The following is a 14,917-nucleotide window of genomic DNA, read 5'->3' as shown; positions in this document are numbered from 1 at the left end:
TTGGAATCCAACGATGTCAATTTATTCGACTTACAACACAGACATTTCTTTTACCAACGTCTAGAGTTCTTTGATGGACCATGGTTGCAGCCCACTTCGGCCTGGACGGTTCGGGACGACTCTCGTGGGCATCGCCCCGGGGCCGAGCTAATTGCTGACATCCCACCTGGCCATCGGATCTGGTTGACAAGTCATCAATTTTGTGGCCAAACCTCATTTTCAACACATTAATTTCTGCTGTATGCAATGGGAGGGGAAGTAAGAGACGATTCTATTTTCCTTTTTCGCGAGGCTGAGTCGAGACCGGTGGCAGAAGGGCTAGGGTCCATAAAATGAAGAACTCGAGCCCAACAGAGTGATTAGACCACGGGTACGGCCGATGTTATCACAAACGCGTACTAGTCACCCTCGCTACATCCCAACAGATTCATCCATCCATGACAGCCCTCGCCCGACTGATCCTGCTCCTCTAGCATCTCGATTCTTCCTTTCATCACCAACAATGATGAAGAATCCAGACAAGGACAAAATACCGATGGAAAACCCCATCCCTCCTCTCCCTAAAGAGCGACTATCCCTCCCCCACCGCCTCAACTGTTTCCTCCAACTCTGGCTGCTCAAATCCCTTGCTGCCCTCTACTTCCTCTACCTCCGCCTCTTCAACCCCCTCAACCAGGTACCCAACCAACCCTCACCAAGCGCTACACCTGCCGCTCAACCCTAGAAACCCGCATCTTCTACCCACGCTCTTATAACTCTGCCCAGCGCCAACTGCTCCCACTCTACCTCAACATCCACGGCGGTGGTTTCGCACTTTGCGATGCCACCGTCGACGATTCCTTCTGCAGCGCCTGGGCCAACCGCACAGGAATGTTAGTGATCAGCCTCAACTACCGCAAGGCACCGCTCCACTCCTTCCCAACAGCCAGCTTTGACATTGCCGAAGTAGCCAAGTGCGTGCTAGCAGATGACTCCCTCCCAATTGACCACTCGCGCATCGCCATTGGCGGATTCAGCGCAGGCGGCAACCTCGCGATGTCTGTCTCGCAATTCCCCGGTCTAAAAGGCCTGATCAAAGCAGCGGTGATATACTACCCCATCGTGGATTTTGGTCACCCGCCCAATGAGAAACTGGATTCGAGACCGTACAAAGGTGGTCCGGATGATACGCTGGAAAAGACCTCCTGGTGGCTGGACTGGGGGTATGTGAGTGTAGGCCAGAATCGGAGGGACCCATTGCTCAGTCCGGTGTATGCGGGGAGTGATGAGCTACCACCGTGGATTTATATGATTGGCGCCCAGTGGGATATGCTCCGGTTAGAAGCGCAGCAGATGATTCATGGGTTGGCTGGGTTAGAGGATAGAATTGGGGTTGAGCAGGAGGAGGACTTTGAGGTGGGTAGGTATAAGTGGACGTTGGCGAGGGGTTGTCCACATGGTTTTACCCATGCATCGCCAGGGACGAAGGGTGGTATTGGTAGGAAGAAGAGGGAGGAGGTTGCGCAGGGGATTTATGAGGAGGCGCATGAATGGTTGAAAAAGTCTCAGGTTCTTTCTTAGGCCCTGTGCCTGCCTCCTGCGTATACGCGGCAACCATCCACTTTGACCAGCGAGAAAAACACACCAAAGTTAGTTATGACCTCATCGTCCTAGATGACAGCGCCCTGGGTGGCACGCGAGATTTCCTTAGCGTCATCCGCAATGGTGCTACGGGAGGACAAGATGGAACGTTTATCAAGAAGGTGCATGTTTACAGGTGAGATATTAAATGTCTATTTCATAATTTTCATAATCAAACTCAGAAGTTGGGTTTGCTTTCTATCATCCCCTGGTGAGAAGAAATTCGCGGCGGCTTTCTTCCAATTCATTGGCCGAGGTCTCGCACAGGGTTGGTTCTCGGACCATCCGTATGGAGTCAGAAAAGGTGGACTGGGTGGTATTGAGGGCGTGTCAAAATTTTAGAAACTTGTTTTAGGACAGATACGGATTGCTATGTCTTGACCAGAGTTTTCAAACTAATGCTTGTAGCAATTAACATAAATATGGCCGAAAGGACTGTCAAATCGCTCCTTCGTGAACAATGGAACCATATGGACATATTTCGCCCAGCCTGCCAAGAACAGCAATTTGCGGACTAGGAAGGGAAAGGGCACTAGTTACAGCTCCACCACTAGCTTTGTGGCACTGACTCCTGCCTTGGATTTTTCTAACGTAGATTGTATATGCTCTAAGCCTTTGCCGACGACAAGCGGGGGCGGAAAGCACTGGAGCTTTCCAGACTTCAAGGCAGGCGTAACATATTTCTCCCAGACAGGCGTCGCAACATCGTTGACGGCAAAGATCATACCGGCATTGATACCAGTGGGGAGATCGGTAGCAGGAGGAGGCGGGTGCACGCAAGCAAGGTGTCCTCCACCCAGCTGAGAAAGAATGGTGATGTCGTGAGCGTAAGTCTCGGGGGTAGCTATAGCATCAAATATTCCAACGAACTCGCCACCACTCGCTCTAACTGCTTCGATAACCTTGTCGGGAAGTGAAGTGTCATTCCGATCAAATACTTGAGCTGCACCGCATCGCTTGCTGGATTCCAAATTGTGTGCTCCGGCAATCGCGATGACGTGTAGTCCGGCCGCTTTGGCAAGCTGGGTCGTCATGGAGCCAACAGAGGATGAGCCACCATATATAACAAGCGTTTTGCCAGACGATGGTACGTCCTGCAGCGAGGGGTATGGAAGGCGCAGTGCCGGTGTAGCTACACCAGGCATGGCTACACCGGGCTCCTTGAGAGAAAGCACGCAGACAGCCGCCTCCAATGCAAATGGGACCACAACACCATCCGTAAAGGATATTTCATCGGGGAGTATGGCCGCTTTGTTTGCAGGAATTACTGTGTAAAGAGCAAATGCGCCATCCTGGGGGCGCCCACTAGTCAGATTGATAGCATGTCTATTGAAGAGAGGTTAAATTATGTTAGAATGGTTTGATCTCGATATGCTGTCAAATAACATACCCAATTACACGATTTCCTGTCTTGAAGCGTTCAACATCATTTCCCACTTCGTACACCTCACCGGCAATATCGCAACCGAAGATGGCGGGCCATTGTTGCACAAAGACACCAGAGTCCTGCATATGACAATCGAGTGGGTTGATAGCAATTGCGGCGTTTTTAACGACGAGTTCTCCCCGGACCAGCTGTGGGCAGCGGAGCATCTCCCACCTGTAGGGGCGAGCCAGCTTTGATGAGCCATGCAGCTAGGTTCTTGGGGGTGGACATTTCAATAGAAGAATTGGGTCTTATAAGAAAGGCGATGAAGGTGATGTAAAAAGCAGATTTGACCAGAACATGCCAAAATATAAGTAGTTTCGCACATTTGAAGTGATTTCAAATTAGCATCATTATTTCAAAGCAAGTAAGTAGTAAATATTACCAAGTATAAAAAATGTCAGAACCGCATATGCCGTTCCGATCGAGAATCATATATGCCGTTCCACCCTTAACTCCGATCTCGGACTTAATGCCGAACAGAACAGATAGACTTGAATACACTCAATGGAAACAACTGTTTAGTGATCCATTTCTATGTAGACCCTCACCGATTCACCGATTAACAAATTATTCAATTCGATCAAGAAATGTTTCTATTAATAGAACCCCAAGGACGAACTCTGAATACGTAAACGGCAGTACATCCGGCCTTTCGGCCCCGCGTTATCTTCCAGCGCTTATCCCAGCCTCCACCCCAGAAAAAGGGTTGTTAGCTAATATGCGGCTCGGTCCACGAGATCTACTCGAGTATAATTCGAAATACAAAGTGCTAATCTGCCGAGATTGCCAGTACGCCATTCAGAAAAATGCATTGGGGAGCCATTTACTACGCCACAAAATTTACCGAGAAGAAAGGCTTAGTTTACTGTCCACCATCCATCAACTCGACATCGTTGAGCCGGGTGATCTTTCACTGCCTAGCCCAAGTACATCACCGGTTCATGCCCTGCCCGTAGTGTCTGGGTACTCCTGTACCATGACCGGGTGTGGGCATCTCTGCGCAAGCTCTAAACGGATGAGACGCCACTGGAGTGATGTCCATAATGTTAGTGGGCCGGATGATTTTGCTTCTCACGCGCGCTCAGTGAAGCTTCAAACATTCTTTCGTGGTACCAAACTCAAGTATTTCGAGGTCTCGATGGCAAGAGCTGCGGAGTCACAGGGTTCGGATGAAGGGGGTGGGGATGGCAGGCAGAACTCCGGTGTGAATGAAGTGCCGTCAGCAGCACAACCGATGTCACTTTCTGAGCTTTCTCCCGTGGTGGACCTGGAGACATTGGCCTACTTCCATCATTTTATCATTACAACGTGTTTGACACTTCCTCGAGTCGAGGATTCCCCAACAGCGTCACAATATTGGGGGACGTATATTGTTTCGTTGGGTCTACAACAACGGTGGCTGATGTGTGGATTGCTGGCCATTTCTGCATACCATTCAGCTGTGCTCAAGGATGAAAAAACAGCACAGCAAAAGCATCGTGAACGGGCGACAATCCTCCGTTCCAAATTCTTGGTCGGCTTCAACGAAATGATTCACAATAGTTCAAACGTTGCGTCCACCGAGGCTTTCGGGCAAATGAGAAGTGCCGCAATTCAAATAAGGGGCATTTTGAGCTGTGCGCGATGGACCTTGACTGGATTCGCTGCGAATCAAGAGAATGTCCTAGGTCCTGCCACATCCACATCTTGGCTACAGTCTTTACTATCTGATGTTCGAGACTTTTCGTCTTATCAGCTAGGAAACTCTTTTAAATTTGAGCAGAGTACGGGCAGTGATCTTCAAACATCTTTGGCTACGAATAGCCCGCGAGCTGCCACCGCAGCACCGACTCTGCTACTCAACCGTCTTCAGCTGCTCCCTTATCGCATGGCCGAGATATTCGGGAAACCAGATGGTGAACAAGATGCGCCAGCTATTCTACTCGGTATTGCAACATTGGTACAATGCTGTAACAGCGTCTACGAGTCCAATGTTTTATCAGGGGGTGGCAAGGTATAAGTGCATGGTTAAATAGAACCACAGACCACTTCAATCATATGGTTTCACTTCAAAGTCCAGCCGCTCTTATTGTGCTCGCCCACTGGGCGGCTATTCTGGTTAAATGGGCTGAAATACATGAGTGCTGGTTCATACGTGGATTTTCGGAGGCCATTGTTTCGCTTATTCATGGGCATCTTTCTACGGATGGTGCAGTTCAAGGTTTAGTAGAAGATCTGCTGGAGTGAATAAATCCATGTGGCTGTACTGAGCTAGTTATAAAAGCATTTTTTCTGATGCCTCAAATCTCGATGGAATGGGTTCACTTCAGTCTGCTAAACCGCAAGTGGAAAATGGATGGCCTAGACTAATCATCTCCATCAGGCTATCTAATTATAGACTATGTTAATTTCATCATGAAAAGCGCCATACAGACAATTGCAAGCATTCCTATAGAGAGCCGTCCCAATACCATTGCCACAGCTCCCACATGGCCCGAGACGGTGCCATAGGTGAGAATTTCGGTCATAGTCGCCGTAGCCTCAGGAGCAGAGGTTCTATCATCCTGGGGCAGAAATTTCAACTATTATCATTTATCCTATACGAGTCTAAGAATATAAACAAAAGGTCCAACAGTTGGCCAGCTGTAACATCAATTCCCCAAGGCTTCAAAGTCAGAGCGAATTGATGAACATATATCATCAACCAATGCCAGTTCCTCCTCTACTGGCACACCCAAGGCTCCAGCTTGCCAACTCACTGTGCACACCAAACTACCCCCTTTGACACTGATAATGTTGAAAACAAGTGGTGCACTAGTGACATTACCAGGCTGCGAGAATACCATCTTGACAACCTTGCACTTTTGATCTGCACCATCACCCATGTTATCGAAGGCAAGCAGATTACTCAGTTCGTACGAGGAGTCCCGCTGCTGTCCAATTTTACTCAACGTCCAACTCCTGATGCTGGGGGCATATCTCAGGAGGCCAATTGCTTGGTCCTGCAGCCTCGCACCGCATGTAGCAAGATTTTTTGTCATCGAACTCGCGGCTGCCCACATCTCCTCGGACAAAGCAGGCTCCGTCACATTTGGTACCCGTGGATGTACCTCATAATGACCAGATACGAAAAGGCCCCATGTGAGACCCGGCGTCCCGATAGACGCTCGCATATCAACAGGCGTCCCCGAGACAAAATTGGTTACTTCGGGGTTAGGAATGGCCCTGCTCAGCGCCCGAACAATCATCTGATGCACCGTTGCCGTGAGCTTGGTGCCGTGGTTTCTTGATGTTTGCAAGGCTGTTTGGACCAGCGGAGCCTCGATCTCGAGTAGTCTTATTCTGCTCTGGAGGGTGGCCGCGGGGTCAAAGAACATGGGTGACCCAACCCAAGTACCGGCATCTAGTGTGCTGGCAGATGCGCGGATCCCAAGAAGTCTGGCCACAAACTTTGGCAAGTAAACTGCTATCAACGGCTCTAGGAGGAACTTCCAAGATATGGGAAGCCTTTCGGGTGTGTCAAACGGTGCCGGAAGTTTTTGGCTTGACGGAGTCACTAAGAAAGAGGCATTCTCCGCCACGCCTGTAGTCTGGCGCCACGCATCCAGAAAGGTGCGATGGAATGCAACTCCAACCATGCCGTCGCCGAGAGCATGGGAGAACGCAAAGGCGATAAAGCATCGCGTCACTGTGGAGTCTTGCGGCGACGCCAGAGGGAGGACCACGATTCGCCAAGGTGGGATATCAGCAGGCCATGGTCGGTCAAGTATGGCTGGTAGAATATTTTGAATTTTTGCCATCTCGTCATTGCTACTGGCTTCATCGTCGTGGGTTATAGACACATGATCGTGGAGATCAATACTAGAAACCGCTTCGTATGCTGGCTTCTCGGTATGCTTGTCCTTGACGACCACGTTTAGGTATGGGTACTTCTTGATGCAGTGTCTCAAAGGTGCAATAAATGACTGGGCAGAATTAATATCTATATTTTCACTCGCAATCTCATAGACTGCGGCTATGACGAGCGCGTTGTAGTAGCCGACATCTTCGCGACTAATCGTACGGCGTTCATTGGGACCTAAGTTCCAGTTAGCGCCACCGACATAGTTCAAGAAATATATTTCACTGACTTGCAAGTCTCATGAATTGTGTGGGGTGCGACATTGCTATACAGCGACTATGTACGACATAAAGAGCACCAAGTGCTTTCAAAATACAGGGGAATATGTCGGCATAACTATCTTCCGGGTATATTTACTGATCTATTTTGGGACATCGACGGATTTTGGGGGCCGGAAAGACCTTCAAAGCAAGAGGGAAAAGTATTGCGGCGAGATAAAAGATTCCATATCTGAACGACTATCTAGACTGCATGGGTCAGAAAGTCTAGAGATCGCAAAATTTCGTCAGAAGGTGATTTATTCTGTATTTACGGCCCCTTGGCGCCTAACCCATGCAATGAAAACTCTTGCAGTTGATTGGATTGCATATAAGTACTCCAGCTACTTAGCCCAAATACACTAAACCTTTCTCCCGTTTGCTAAATACTCCTTGCTGAATGGGTAATCCGAATAACCCACTGCCGACTCAGAGACATAAAATGTGTCTCTATTGTACGCATTCAGCTCTAACCCCTTCTTAATCCTAAATATGAGATCCGGATTGGAAATGAAGTGCCGGCCAAAGACGACCATGATGTTCTTGTCCGGATACTTCTCATCCACCAACTTACGGGCCTCATGCGATGTATACCCGCCAGCAATAAGAAAAGGTCCGTTCCATATATCGTATGCAAAGTCCAGAGTGTCATGGCCGTCGTAATCTTGGGGACCAGAAATCCGCGACTCCACAAGGTGAAGATACGCAACGTCCGCCTGACTGGCTTTGCTGATAACATCCGTGAACTGCGGGATGGGATTCTGCATTCTCATACCCTGGAACGTACTCCAAGGGCTCAGTCGAAGCCCGACACGTTCAGGACCAATGGCATGGGCAACAGCTTTGATCACGTCGTCGAGAAGGCGAGATCTATTCTCCACATTCCCACCGTATTCATCGTCACGGTTGTTACTGACATCTTGGATGAATTGGTCGAGCAAATATCCATTCGCGCCATGAATCTCGACTCCGTCAAAGCCGGCTCGAATGGCGTTCTTCGAAGCAGCGACAAAATCCTGGATTGTCTGCTTGACCTCGTCGGTAGTCATGGCTCTGGGCACCACAGCGCCTTCTTCTTTGGGAATAGCACTGGGCGCTACGATATCGATGCCTTCTTTCCGAGCTATATCGACATCCGCCGCACGGCCCATGGCGAATAGTTGACAGAATATGAAACATCCCTTGCGATGAACTTCATCGGTGACGATCTTCCAGGCAGCGACTTGGTCCTCGCGCCAAAGCCCCGGTGCGTGCGGGAATCCGCCGCAGATTGCTGATATAAATGTTCCCTCGGCAATGATCAAGGTACCTGGAACTGCGGCGCGTTGGCTGTAGTATTCCTTCATGAGAAGTGTTGGCACCCGGTCTTCGGTTGCTCGGAAGCGAGTGAGTGGTGCCATTCCGATGCGATGTTTCACCTCTATGTCACCAATCTTGAGGGGCTTGAAAAGGCGTGATTGAGGCATTGTCAAGAATCTTCAGGCAGCTATTCTTCAATGGGAGAGTTAAGAATATTTGACCCATAGTGGTTCACGGCAGGCGAGGTATTTGTACTCGACTTTCAAATCAAAACATTCCGTAGTCGTCGGATGAATATTAGAAGCTCTTTACGAGCAGAGTAGAGAGATACTTCTCGAAAGGGAAAAAAGATACTTCCTATTAGGGAAAAGCTAACGAGCTTGACCATTTGCGGTTAGAGGTTTGGCATTTGGCCAATCATTCATCTGGAATATGATGTTAGTGGAGCACAACATCCGGAGAGTTTCTCCCTTTCAGCCTGGAAGTAATCGCCGCCACCTAGGCATAATTGGCCAATGACAAATAGAATAAGGCGGTCATCAGTCCCAAAATTAATTATATATGATTTGAAATCAACATTTGAACACTTTGACCACTTAAGCTCAATTGTTGAGCAAATGGAGCTGTCAAGGAATTTCTCGCTTGGGCTAGTCTAGAGTGGATTTTCTTCCCAAAAGGCTTTAACCTGGGACAAAAATGCGTTGTCGGACCATATGAACTGCTTAAGAATGAGAAGCAGTTCTGGCCATGATGTATAAAGCCACCTCAATCTGCTGTGGTTCAAGTGCAACAGCTGCACATAGCCCTGACGTATAGACCCTGCGGGAGCAAAAGCACCTCCGATGTGCAGGAGCCAAGCCAACAAATCAAGCGAATCATACCATATTGGATCATTGATCGCTGATTGTATCTTGCAGAGCAGTTGTAATGAAAGGTGGGACTAGCTGGAGTTAGCAATACCCAGTATGAGTGACTGGGGGTAAACGGAGTCAACGCGATTACTTACGGGGATGGTTGAAGTCCGCCATATTTTGCAGCGCAGCATAGTCGAACATAAATACGCCGCTTGGTGGCAACATCCCGAGATAGGCGAGCAAACTGGCAAGCTCACTAGCCTCGACTGGATGGACGCTTGGTGGTTGTCGATATGTGCCATCGGCATTGCCTCCTCTTTCTCGAGGATTTCTGTATCCCGAATACATTGCAATGCAAATACGTCCTTGAGAATCTCAACAAAATCCTGGCCTAATAAATGAGAGCGGCTTTGAAATCCAGGTGGAAGAATAAAAAAGCCCGGATGGGAAGTATACCTCTTCCATTGGAGCTCGGAAAAAGTTGTGTGGTCAACAACTCGGCTTGAGCCTGTCGCGACCGAACCGTTTAAGTCTGACCTGTCGACCATTATAAGGCTTAGCTGTCAGGAAATGCTCTGAGTTACTTACCAGAAAATCGCACGTTTGATATCGTCACTCAAATAGACGCGCTTTCTTTGGCATACATCAAGAATGAGTTGTATTGCTCCCATATGGAGCTGGACTTGATGTGGCATACCAAGCTGGGCCTTTATGGTAAAAGCTTTAGCTTTATGGCACAAATGAAGGAAAGCTTGGACAAACCTCTATACCAGCAAGTAGCAAAATAGCCCCTATTGTAGACTCCGTGGCAGCCTTATCCGGAGAACTCATTCTTTGACGGATAGAGCTCAGAGCTTTGTTTTGGTATTCGAGACACTCCCTGCTGGTCATACCTGCTGTGACGGTAAATAAAAATGTGAGCATGACGGCGCTCAGAAGAGCGTTATCATCTAGTCCTTTTCGAAGGACGGAGCGGAAGTTTTGAAGCACAAGTTCATCCGCAACACTGAATACCGGCTCTGTAAATTGTTGAAACTTTTCTGTATCTTGTGAGCCGTTGTCGGACATTGGGTGGTTTCCAGGAGCTTGCCTTTTAGCAATACCCGTAGTATCGGGGACTCTGCGGCCATCATTTGGAGCGGATCGGAGAGGCCTACAGCAAGGGGGACTGGTGGTGCGATAAGAGCTCCATCTTGTTTCTCTTTGCTCGCGGATTGGCTCTTATTGTTTGCTGGACATAGAACATGGAAATTACGGCCCGAACTCTGCTGAAGCTTTCTTTTATTCCGGAGGCCGCACGCTACGGCATGCGATCGGGCTAGGCGCTTCGTTGTGCGGTTGTTTGAGTTTTCTATTGGAATAAAAAGGAATTCAGGACCTGAAAAATCAAGGTTAATCAATGGAGTCATGTCCACTCCCTTGAAGCCCTGCCCTACCTGTATTGAGCTCGTTGTGTGTAGACATCGAAATAGAACAGTATTTGTAGGTTAATTAAACGTCGCCTTTGATCAAAAAGTGTGTATATTCTTAAGAAAGGCAATTCTGTGATATGCACATCCCTTTCATAAGCGTACAGTGAATTAGTTAAGCCAGTATCTTGTCCAGGGTCGATGACTGAGCTCCACCTAGGCAGGGCCCCAGGTGGTTGGATTACAAATCAGACGCACTGCGGGCCCAGCCGGGGAGGTGACCTCCCGAGGCCGGCAACAGACACGAACATATCGGTGATAAGGTTTCTCAGTGAGATCGCGGCCCGCTCGGCTAACCAAACCTTGGAAGAGGCCCCACGAAACTAAAAAGCAGAGTCGCCTACCTAGGTATACACAGCGTAATAACACATAGGCTTTATTCCAATCATCTTTCCCAATAGGGATGATGCAACGAACAGCGGAGAAGCCTTCCAGGCCAACTCACAGAAAGTACCGATACGGCCAACATAATGACAGAGACCATATTATATGCATTCATCTCAATCACCACTCGGCAAACGTGTATGTACATCACTTCACTACCAGGCTGTCATTCCACCATCGACCCGAATATCCGCAGCAGTAATATAGGAGCTTTCATCTGAAGCAAGGAAGCTAGCCACAGCGGCAATCTCCTCTGGCTGACCGATGCGTCCAATCATGATCTTTTGCATCACATCTGAGGCCCACTCCGCGTCCTCAAGCAAAGGTGCGGTTTGCAAAGTCTGAATAAGGCCTGGTGAGATTGAATTGGCCCGGATACCATGCGCACGCCCTTCCATGGCCAACTGGCGGGTCATAGAAATAACACCAGCTTTCGCAGCTGTGTGGGCGATACCAGGCAGTGGACGAATCGCAATCCAGCCGTTTGCAGATCCAACATTGATGATGGATGCACCGGACTCCTTCAGGTGTGGCCATGCGACACGAGTCAACAGGTAGACAAGGCTTAACTCCTGGTCAATTGTTTTGTACCAGTCCTCATCCTTGCCGTCATCGAGCCAGCTCATGTGGGCCATTCCCGCGTTGTTGTACAGTACATCAATACGCCCATACGTTTTGATAGCTAGGTTCACAAGTTGCTCGCAGTTTTCACGTTTCGTGAGATCGCATGAGGACATAGATATCATTTCACCACCTATTTCTCGTACGGCTTCGATTGTTGTGGTGTCGCTCACGGCGTTGATGTCACAGCCAACGATTTTGGCTCCTTCTCGGGCAAATTTGAGGGCTGCTGCACGCCCCATACTGCCACCTGTACCGGTGATAAGGCATATCTTGTTTAACAAACGGGGTGCCATAACGGTTGGTTTGGGTCTTGGTATATGTAGAAAGAATTATTTGGAAAGCTGTGATTGAAGTATTTCTGAGAGAGGAGCGAGGCCACGAAGGGCAATATGAGGGGTTGGCCGATTAGCAAGGATCTGGCAGGACTCAATGAACTGGTCGGTTAGTATCTATTTGAATGTTTGCTTTTTTAGAGGAATCCAATAAAGAAAACGCTTGAATCTATTCTTTGTTATGTTCTCCACAATAACTAAGCGCCCCGCCATTTATCGAACCGGAAGCTCGGTAGGTGCATATTGTGGCTGCACGATGCACGATCGAATGGGCCGATTGCATCCACGGATGGACGATCGGGGTTCGATAGTGTGTCGCTTTGCAATTTATCTCCCGTCGCCTGAACCATTACTACCAGGGTTCTCCTAGTAAACTTAGCTCCTAGTCAACCGATAGAGGGCAAAATCATACCCCTGGATGAGCACGGATGTCAATGGATTTTCCCTTAAGTCCCACCCCTACCTCCCAAAACACTAGGCTAAGCTGGTTTGGGCTTCTGAGATGCGCAATGACTCGCCAATGTTCACCAGAGATTGGGCCCCCATTCAGTAAGGCATGTTGGGAACTTCGAACCCCTTTAAGCTTCTCAAAATTAACCAGTATTGGCATCGTTTTGTATCGTTTACTGCTCTGACTCCAGTAGCGATCGAATAATTGAAGCCCGCGAATATGAAGGAAAGGTTTATCACACTAAATAAATACCGCGGTCCCACCGACGCAATCCTTCGCTATTCGCCCGATTGGCCGTATTAAGATGCCATCCATCATCCAGCACTCAGTCTGTCTCATGCAATGGAATGAGTGATGCGTCACATTGGAAGAGTAAGCACCAGTAAGTCTCGTTGTTTGGTCATGAATTATGTTTTTGAAGCCACAAATTGCCCCACCTACCCAGAGCAACTAGACCGATCAAAGTGGGTGTGTGGTCTTCCAACTGCCAGCTAACTGCAAAGACTAAGGATTCTCCCTCATTCCAGTCAGAATTAATCATGGTCCTTTGAAAACTCAATTCTCAAATACCAGCTTGGTTTGTAGGTTTGACCTGAGGGCTCTCAATTCTGAGATTTTGATGTTAAATCCCAATTAGCTCACTTCAAACCACAACTTACATTGCCCAGTCGAGTCATTCTGTGATACACAACCTGTTTTGAATCAACCCCACCCATCACGCGAAGACTGATGCAGACGCTTGTTATTCGCACTTGAGGAAACCATTGACGGACCATACAACACCTGAGATAGCCACGAGGCACAAATATCTGGATGAAGCATACTAAACCAGCCTAGCAGTGAAACTTCTTCCGGGGATATCATCTTTATCTCTTCCCTCAACAGAGTTTCTGGCATATTTGCTCCTTCAAAGGCCGTCCTCTAGGGGCACATCCATAGAGCTAGTATATGTAGTCCTGTCAAGCCGGTGGATATCGGACTTGCTACCATTATCTTCCTTCCTCCTCCTTCTACCCAACTATTATAATGACATAACCACATAACCACATATCAACGCCCTGCGAATTCTTCCTTTGTTAGGAACACGACTATCTAGGTCTTTCTGTATATTTATTGGCTAGCTCTCTAAGGGCTTCCCAGGTTCTTCTAGTCAGATAGGTATTTCTCTCCTTTCATATATAGATAGATAGTCATTGGCACATAAACTCTCTAGCAGCCATGGTCTTAAGGGGCTAAGAGTGTCAAAAGCGGTCTTTCGCCATTATAAAGGAATAATTATTTACACTACCTCCCGCAGAATTGGGGACTGGATGTAGAGCACGTTACGTCCTCCGTCTAGGAACAATTACCCTATTACAACAGTGACTTAACAAAATCAGTCTCAACCAACTGTGATTAGGTACTACATCCCAGGCATAATAATGTAAGAAGGTCTGTCTAGTTTGGAAAGGCGCTTAAGACAAAAAAAGAGAAGATGGGGCGAGCCGGGCAAGATGTATGTGATTGGAGTAAATTTCCACTGCCTGACCACCCATGGACGCTCTCTCAATTGAGCTATCTATCGCCCCACTTCATGATATCCCAACGAGACTGACTGGCCAGGGAAAAAAACAAAAAATAATGGGACGAGCCGGGATCGAACCAGCGACCTTGCGAACTTCAATCGCACGCTCTCCCAACTGAGCTATCGTCCCATTTGGGATGCAGATTGAGGCCTAAGTCGGCATGATAAATCTGACTACAATTGTTTGGGTGCTCGGACCAGCACAACCTGGATTTGGGTTCTCACGAGTCTACATACTCCATAGTTCGGTGAGGATTTCTTGCTATAATTACCTTTTAGATAGGGCTACCGTACAGAAGGTCTACGGTCGCATTTTCTAGAAAGCATATCAATTACTCACTATAATCTTGGAATGCCACAAGAATAGCCCGTGTAGCCTTGTTATATCGTTTTGGTAGTCTATCTAGATGTCTTTTCCCCTTCTCTATTGAGAACCGGACTAAATTCTGAGAATCCAGGATTTCAACGCTAACCCTAACTCGGTATACATTCTGGCTTGCCAGGAGTGAACTCCTACGCAATCGAGATTAGCGCCTTCGATACGATTTGAGATCTGCTATATCATACATTGTGTTATATCGTAGGAAAGCATTTCAATCTAGGCTACTTTCGTTTAATAGAATCTAGTAGAAACTAACATCATCACTGTTTATTTCTGATTCCATTACAAATTCGAATTTAATATCAACGAAGGGTTTTTAGATCGACAGTACATAGTAGTGAAGCTCATAGACATAGCCTTCCAGTCTTCCAT

The 14,917-nt window shown here is 48.0% G+C and overlaps 7 protein-coding genes across 7 annotated transcripts; 2 read left to right on the top strand and 5 right to left on the bottom strand.

Annotated features, from left to right (window-relative positions):
* Positions 1 to 379: 379 nt before the first annotated feature.
* On the top strand, positions 380 to 1,560 carry N7487_012023 (Alpha/beta hydrolase fold-3; the record flags this gene model as incomplete). The annotated part of the gene is made up of 3 exons (XM_056879753.1): positions 380 to 676; positions 700 to 1,399; positions 1,460 to 1,560. The coding sequence occupies 3 exons, from the start codon at positions 380 to 382 to the stop codon at positions 1,558 to 1,560; spliced, it is 1,098 nt and encodes a 365-aa protein (XP_056725072.1).
* A 596-nt stretch (positions 1,561 to 2,156) lies between these two features.
* On the bottom strand, positions 2,157 to 3,277 carry N7487_012022 (zinc-binding alcohol dehydrogenase family protein; the record flags this gene model as incomplete). The annotated part of the gene is made up of 3 exons (XM_056879752.1): positions 2,157 to 2,946; positions 3,011 to 3,195; positions 3,221 to 3,277. 3 exons carry the CDS (start codon positions 3,275 to 3,277, stop codon positions 2,157 to 2,159), a joined length of 1,032 nt encoding a protein of 343 aa, XP_056725071.1.
* Positions 3,278 to 4,064: 787 nt separating this feature from the next.
* On the top strand, positions 4,065 to 5,048 carry N7487_012021 (uncharacterized protein; the record flags this gene model as incomplete). The annotated part of the gene is made up of 1 exon (XM_056879751.1): positions 4,065 to 5,048. One exon carries the CDS (start codon positions 4,065 to 4,067, stop codon positions 5,046 to 5,048), a length of 984 nt encoding a protein of 327 aa, XP_056725070.1.
* A 631-nt stretch (positions 5,049 to 5,679) lies between these two features.
* On the bottom strand, positions 5,680 to 7,192 carry N7487_012020 (uncharacterized protein; the record flags this gene model as incomplete). Its single annotated transcript, XM_056879750.1, has 2 exons — positions 5,680 to 7,106; positions 7,159 to 7,192. 2 exons carry the CDS (start codon positions 7,190 to 7,192, stop codon positions 5,680 to 5,682), a joined length of 1,461 nt encoding a protein of 486 aa, XP_056725069.1.
* A 356-nt stretch (positions 7,193 to 7,548) lies between these two features.
* On the bottom strand, positions 7,549 to 8,652 carry N7487_012019 (alkene reductase; the record flags this gene model as incomplete). Its single annotated transcript, XM_056879749.1, has 1 exon — positions 7,549 to 8,652. The coding sequence occupies one exon, from the start codon at positions 8,650 to 8,652 to the stop codon at positions 7,549 to 7,551; it is 1,104 nt and encodes a 367-aa protein (XP_056725068.1).
* Positions 8,653 to 9,137: 485 nt separating this feature from the next.
* On the bottom strand, positions 9,138 to 10,803 carry N7487_012018 (uncharacterized protein; the record flags this gene model as incomplete). The annotated part of the gene is given in 6 exon segments (XM_056879748.1): positions 9,138 to 9,425; positions 9,492 to 9,876; positions 9,928 to 10,046; positions 10,102 to 10,358; positions 10,376 to 10,717; positions 10,776 to 10,803. The coding sequence occupies 6 exon segments, from the start codon at positions 10,801 to 10,803 to the stop codon at positions 9,138 to 9,140; spliced, it is 1,419 nt and encodes a 472-aa protein (XP_056725067.1).
* A 544-nt stretch (positions 10,804 to 11,347) lies between these two features.
* On the bottom strand, positions 11,348 to 12,109 carry N7487_012017 (SDR family NAD(P)-dependent oxidoreductase; the record flags this gene model as incomplete). The annotated part of the gene is made up of 1 exon (XM_056879747.1): positions 11,348 to 12,109. One exon carries the CDS (start codon positions 12,107 to 12,109, stop codon positions 11,348 to 11,350), a length of 762 nt encoding a protein of 253 aa, XP_056725066.1.
* Between the last annotated feature and the right edge of the window lie 2,808 nt (positions 12,110 to 14,917).

The sequence above is a fragment of the Penicillium crustosum genome, assembly GCF_028827405.1.
Source record: "Penicillium crustosum strain IBT 35664 chromosome Unknown utg000005l_segment0_segment0, whole genome shotgun sequence".
In the NCBI taxonomy this organism is placed as follows: Eukaryota; Fungi; Ascomycota; class Eurotiomycetes; order Eurotiales; family Aspergillaceae; genus Penicillium; species Penicillium crustosum.
Note: the sequence above shows the minus strand (reverse complement) of the source record. Positions and strands in the feature narration are given on the sequence as shown.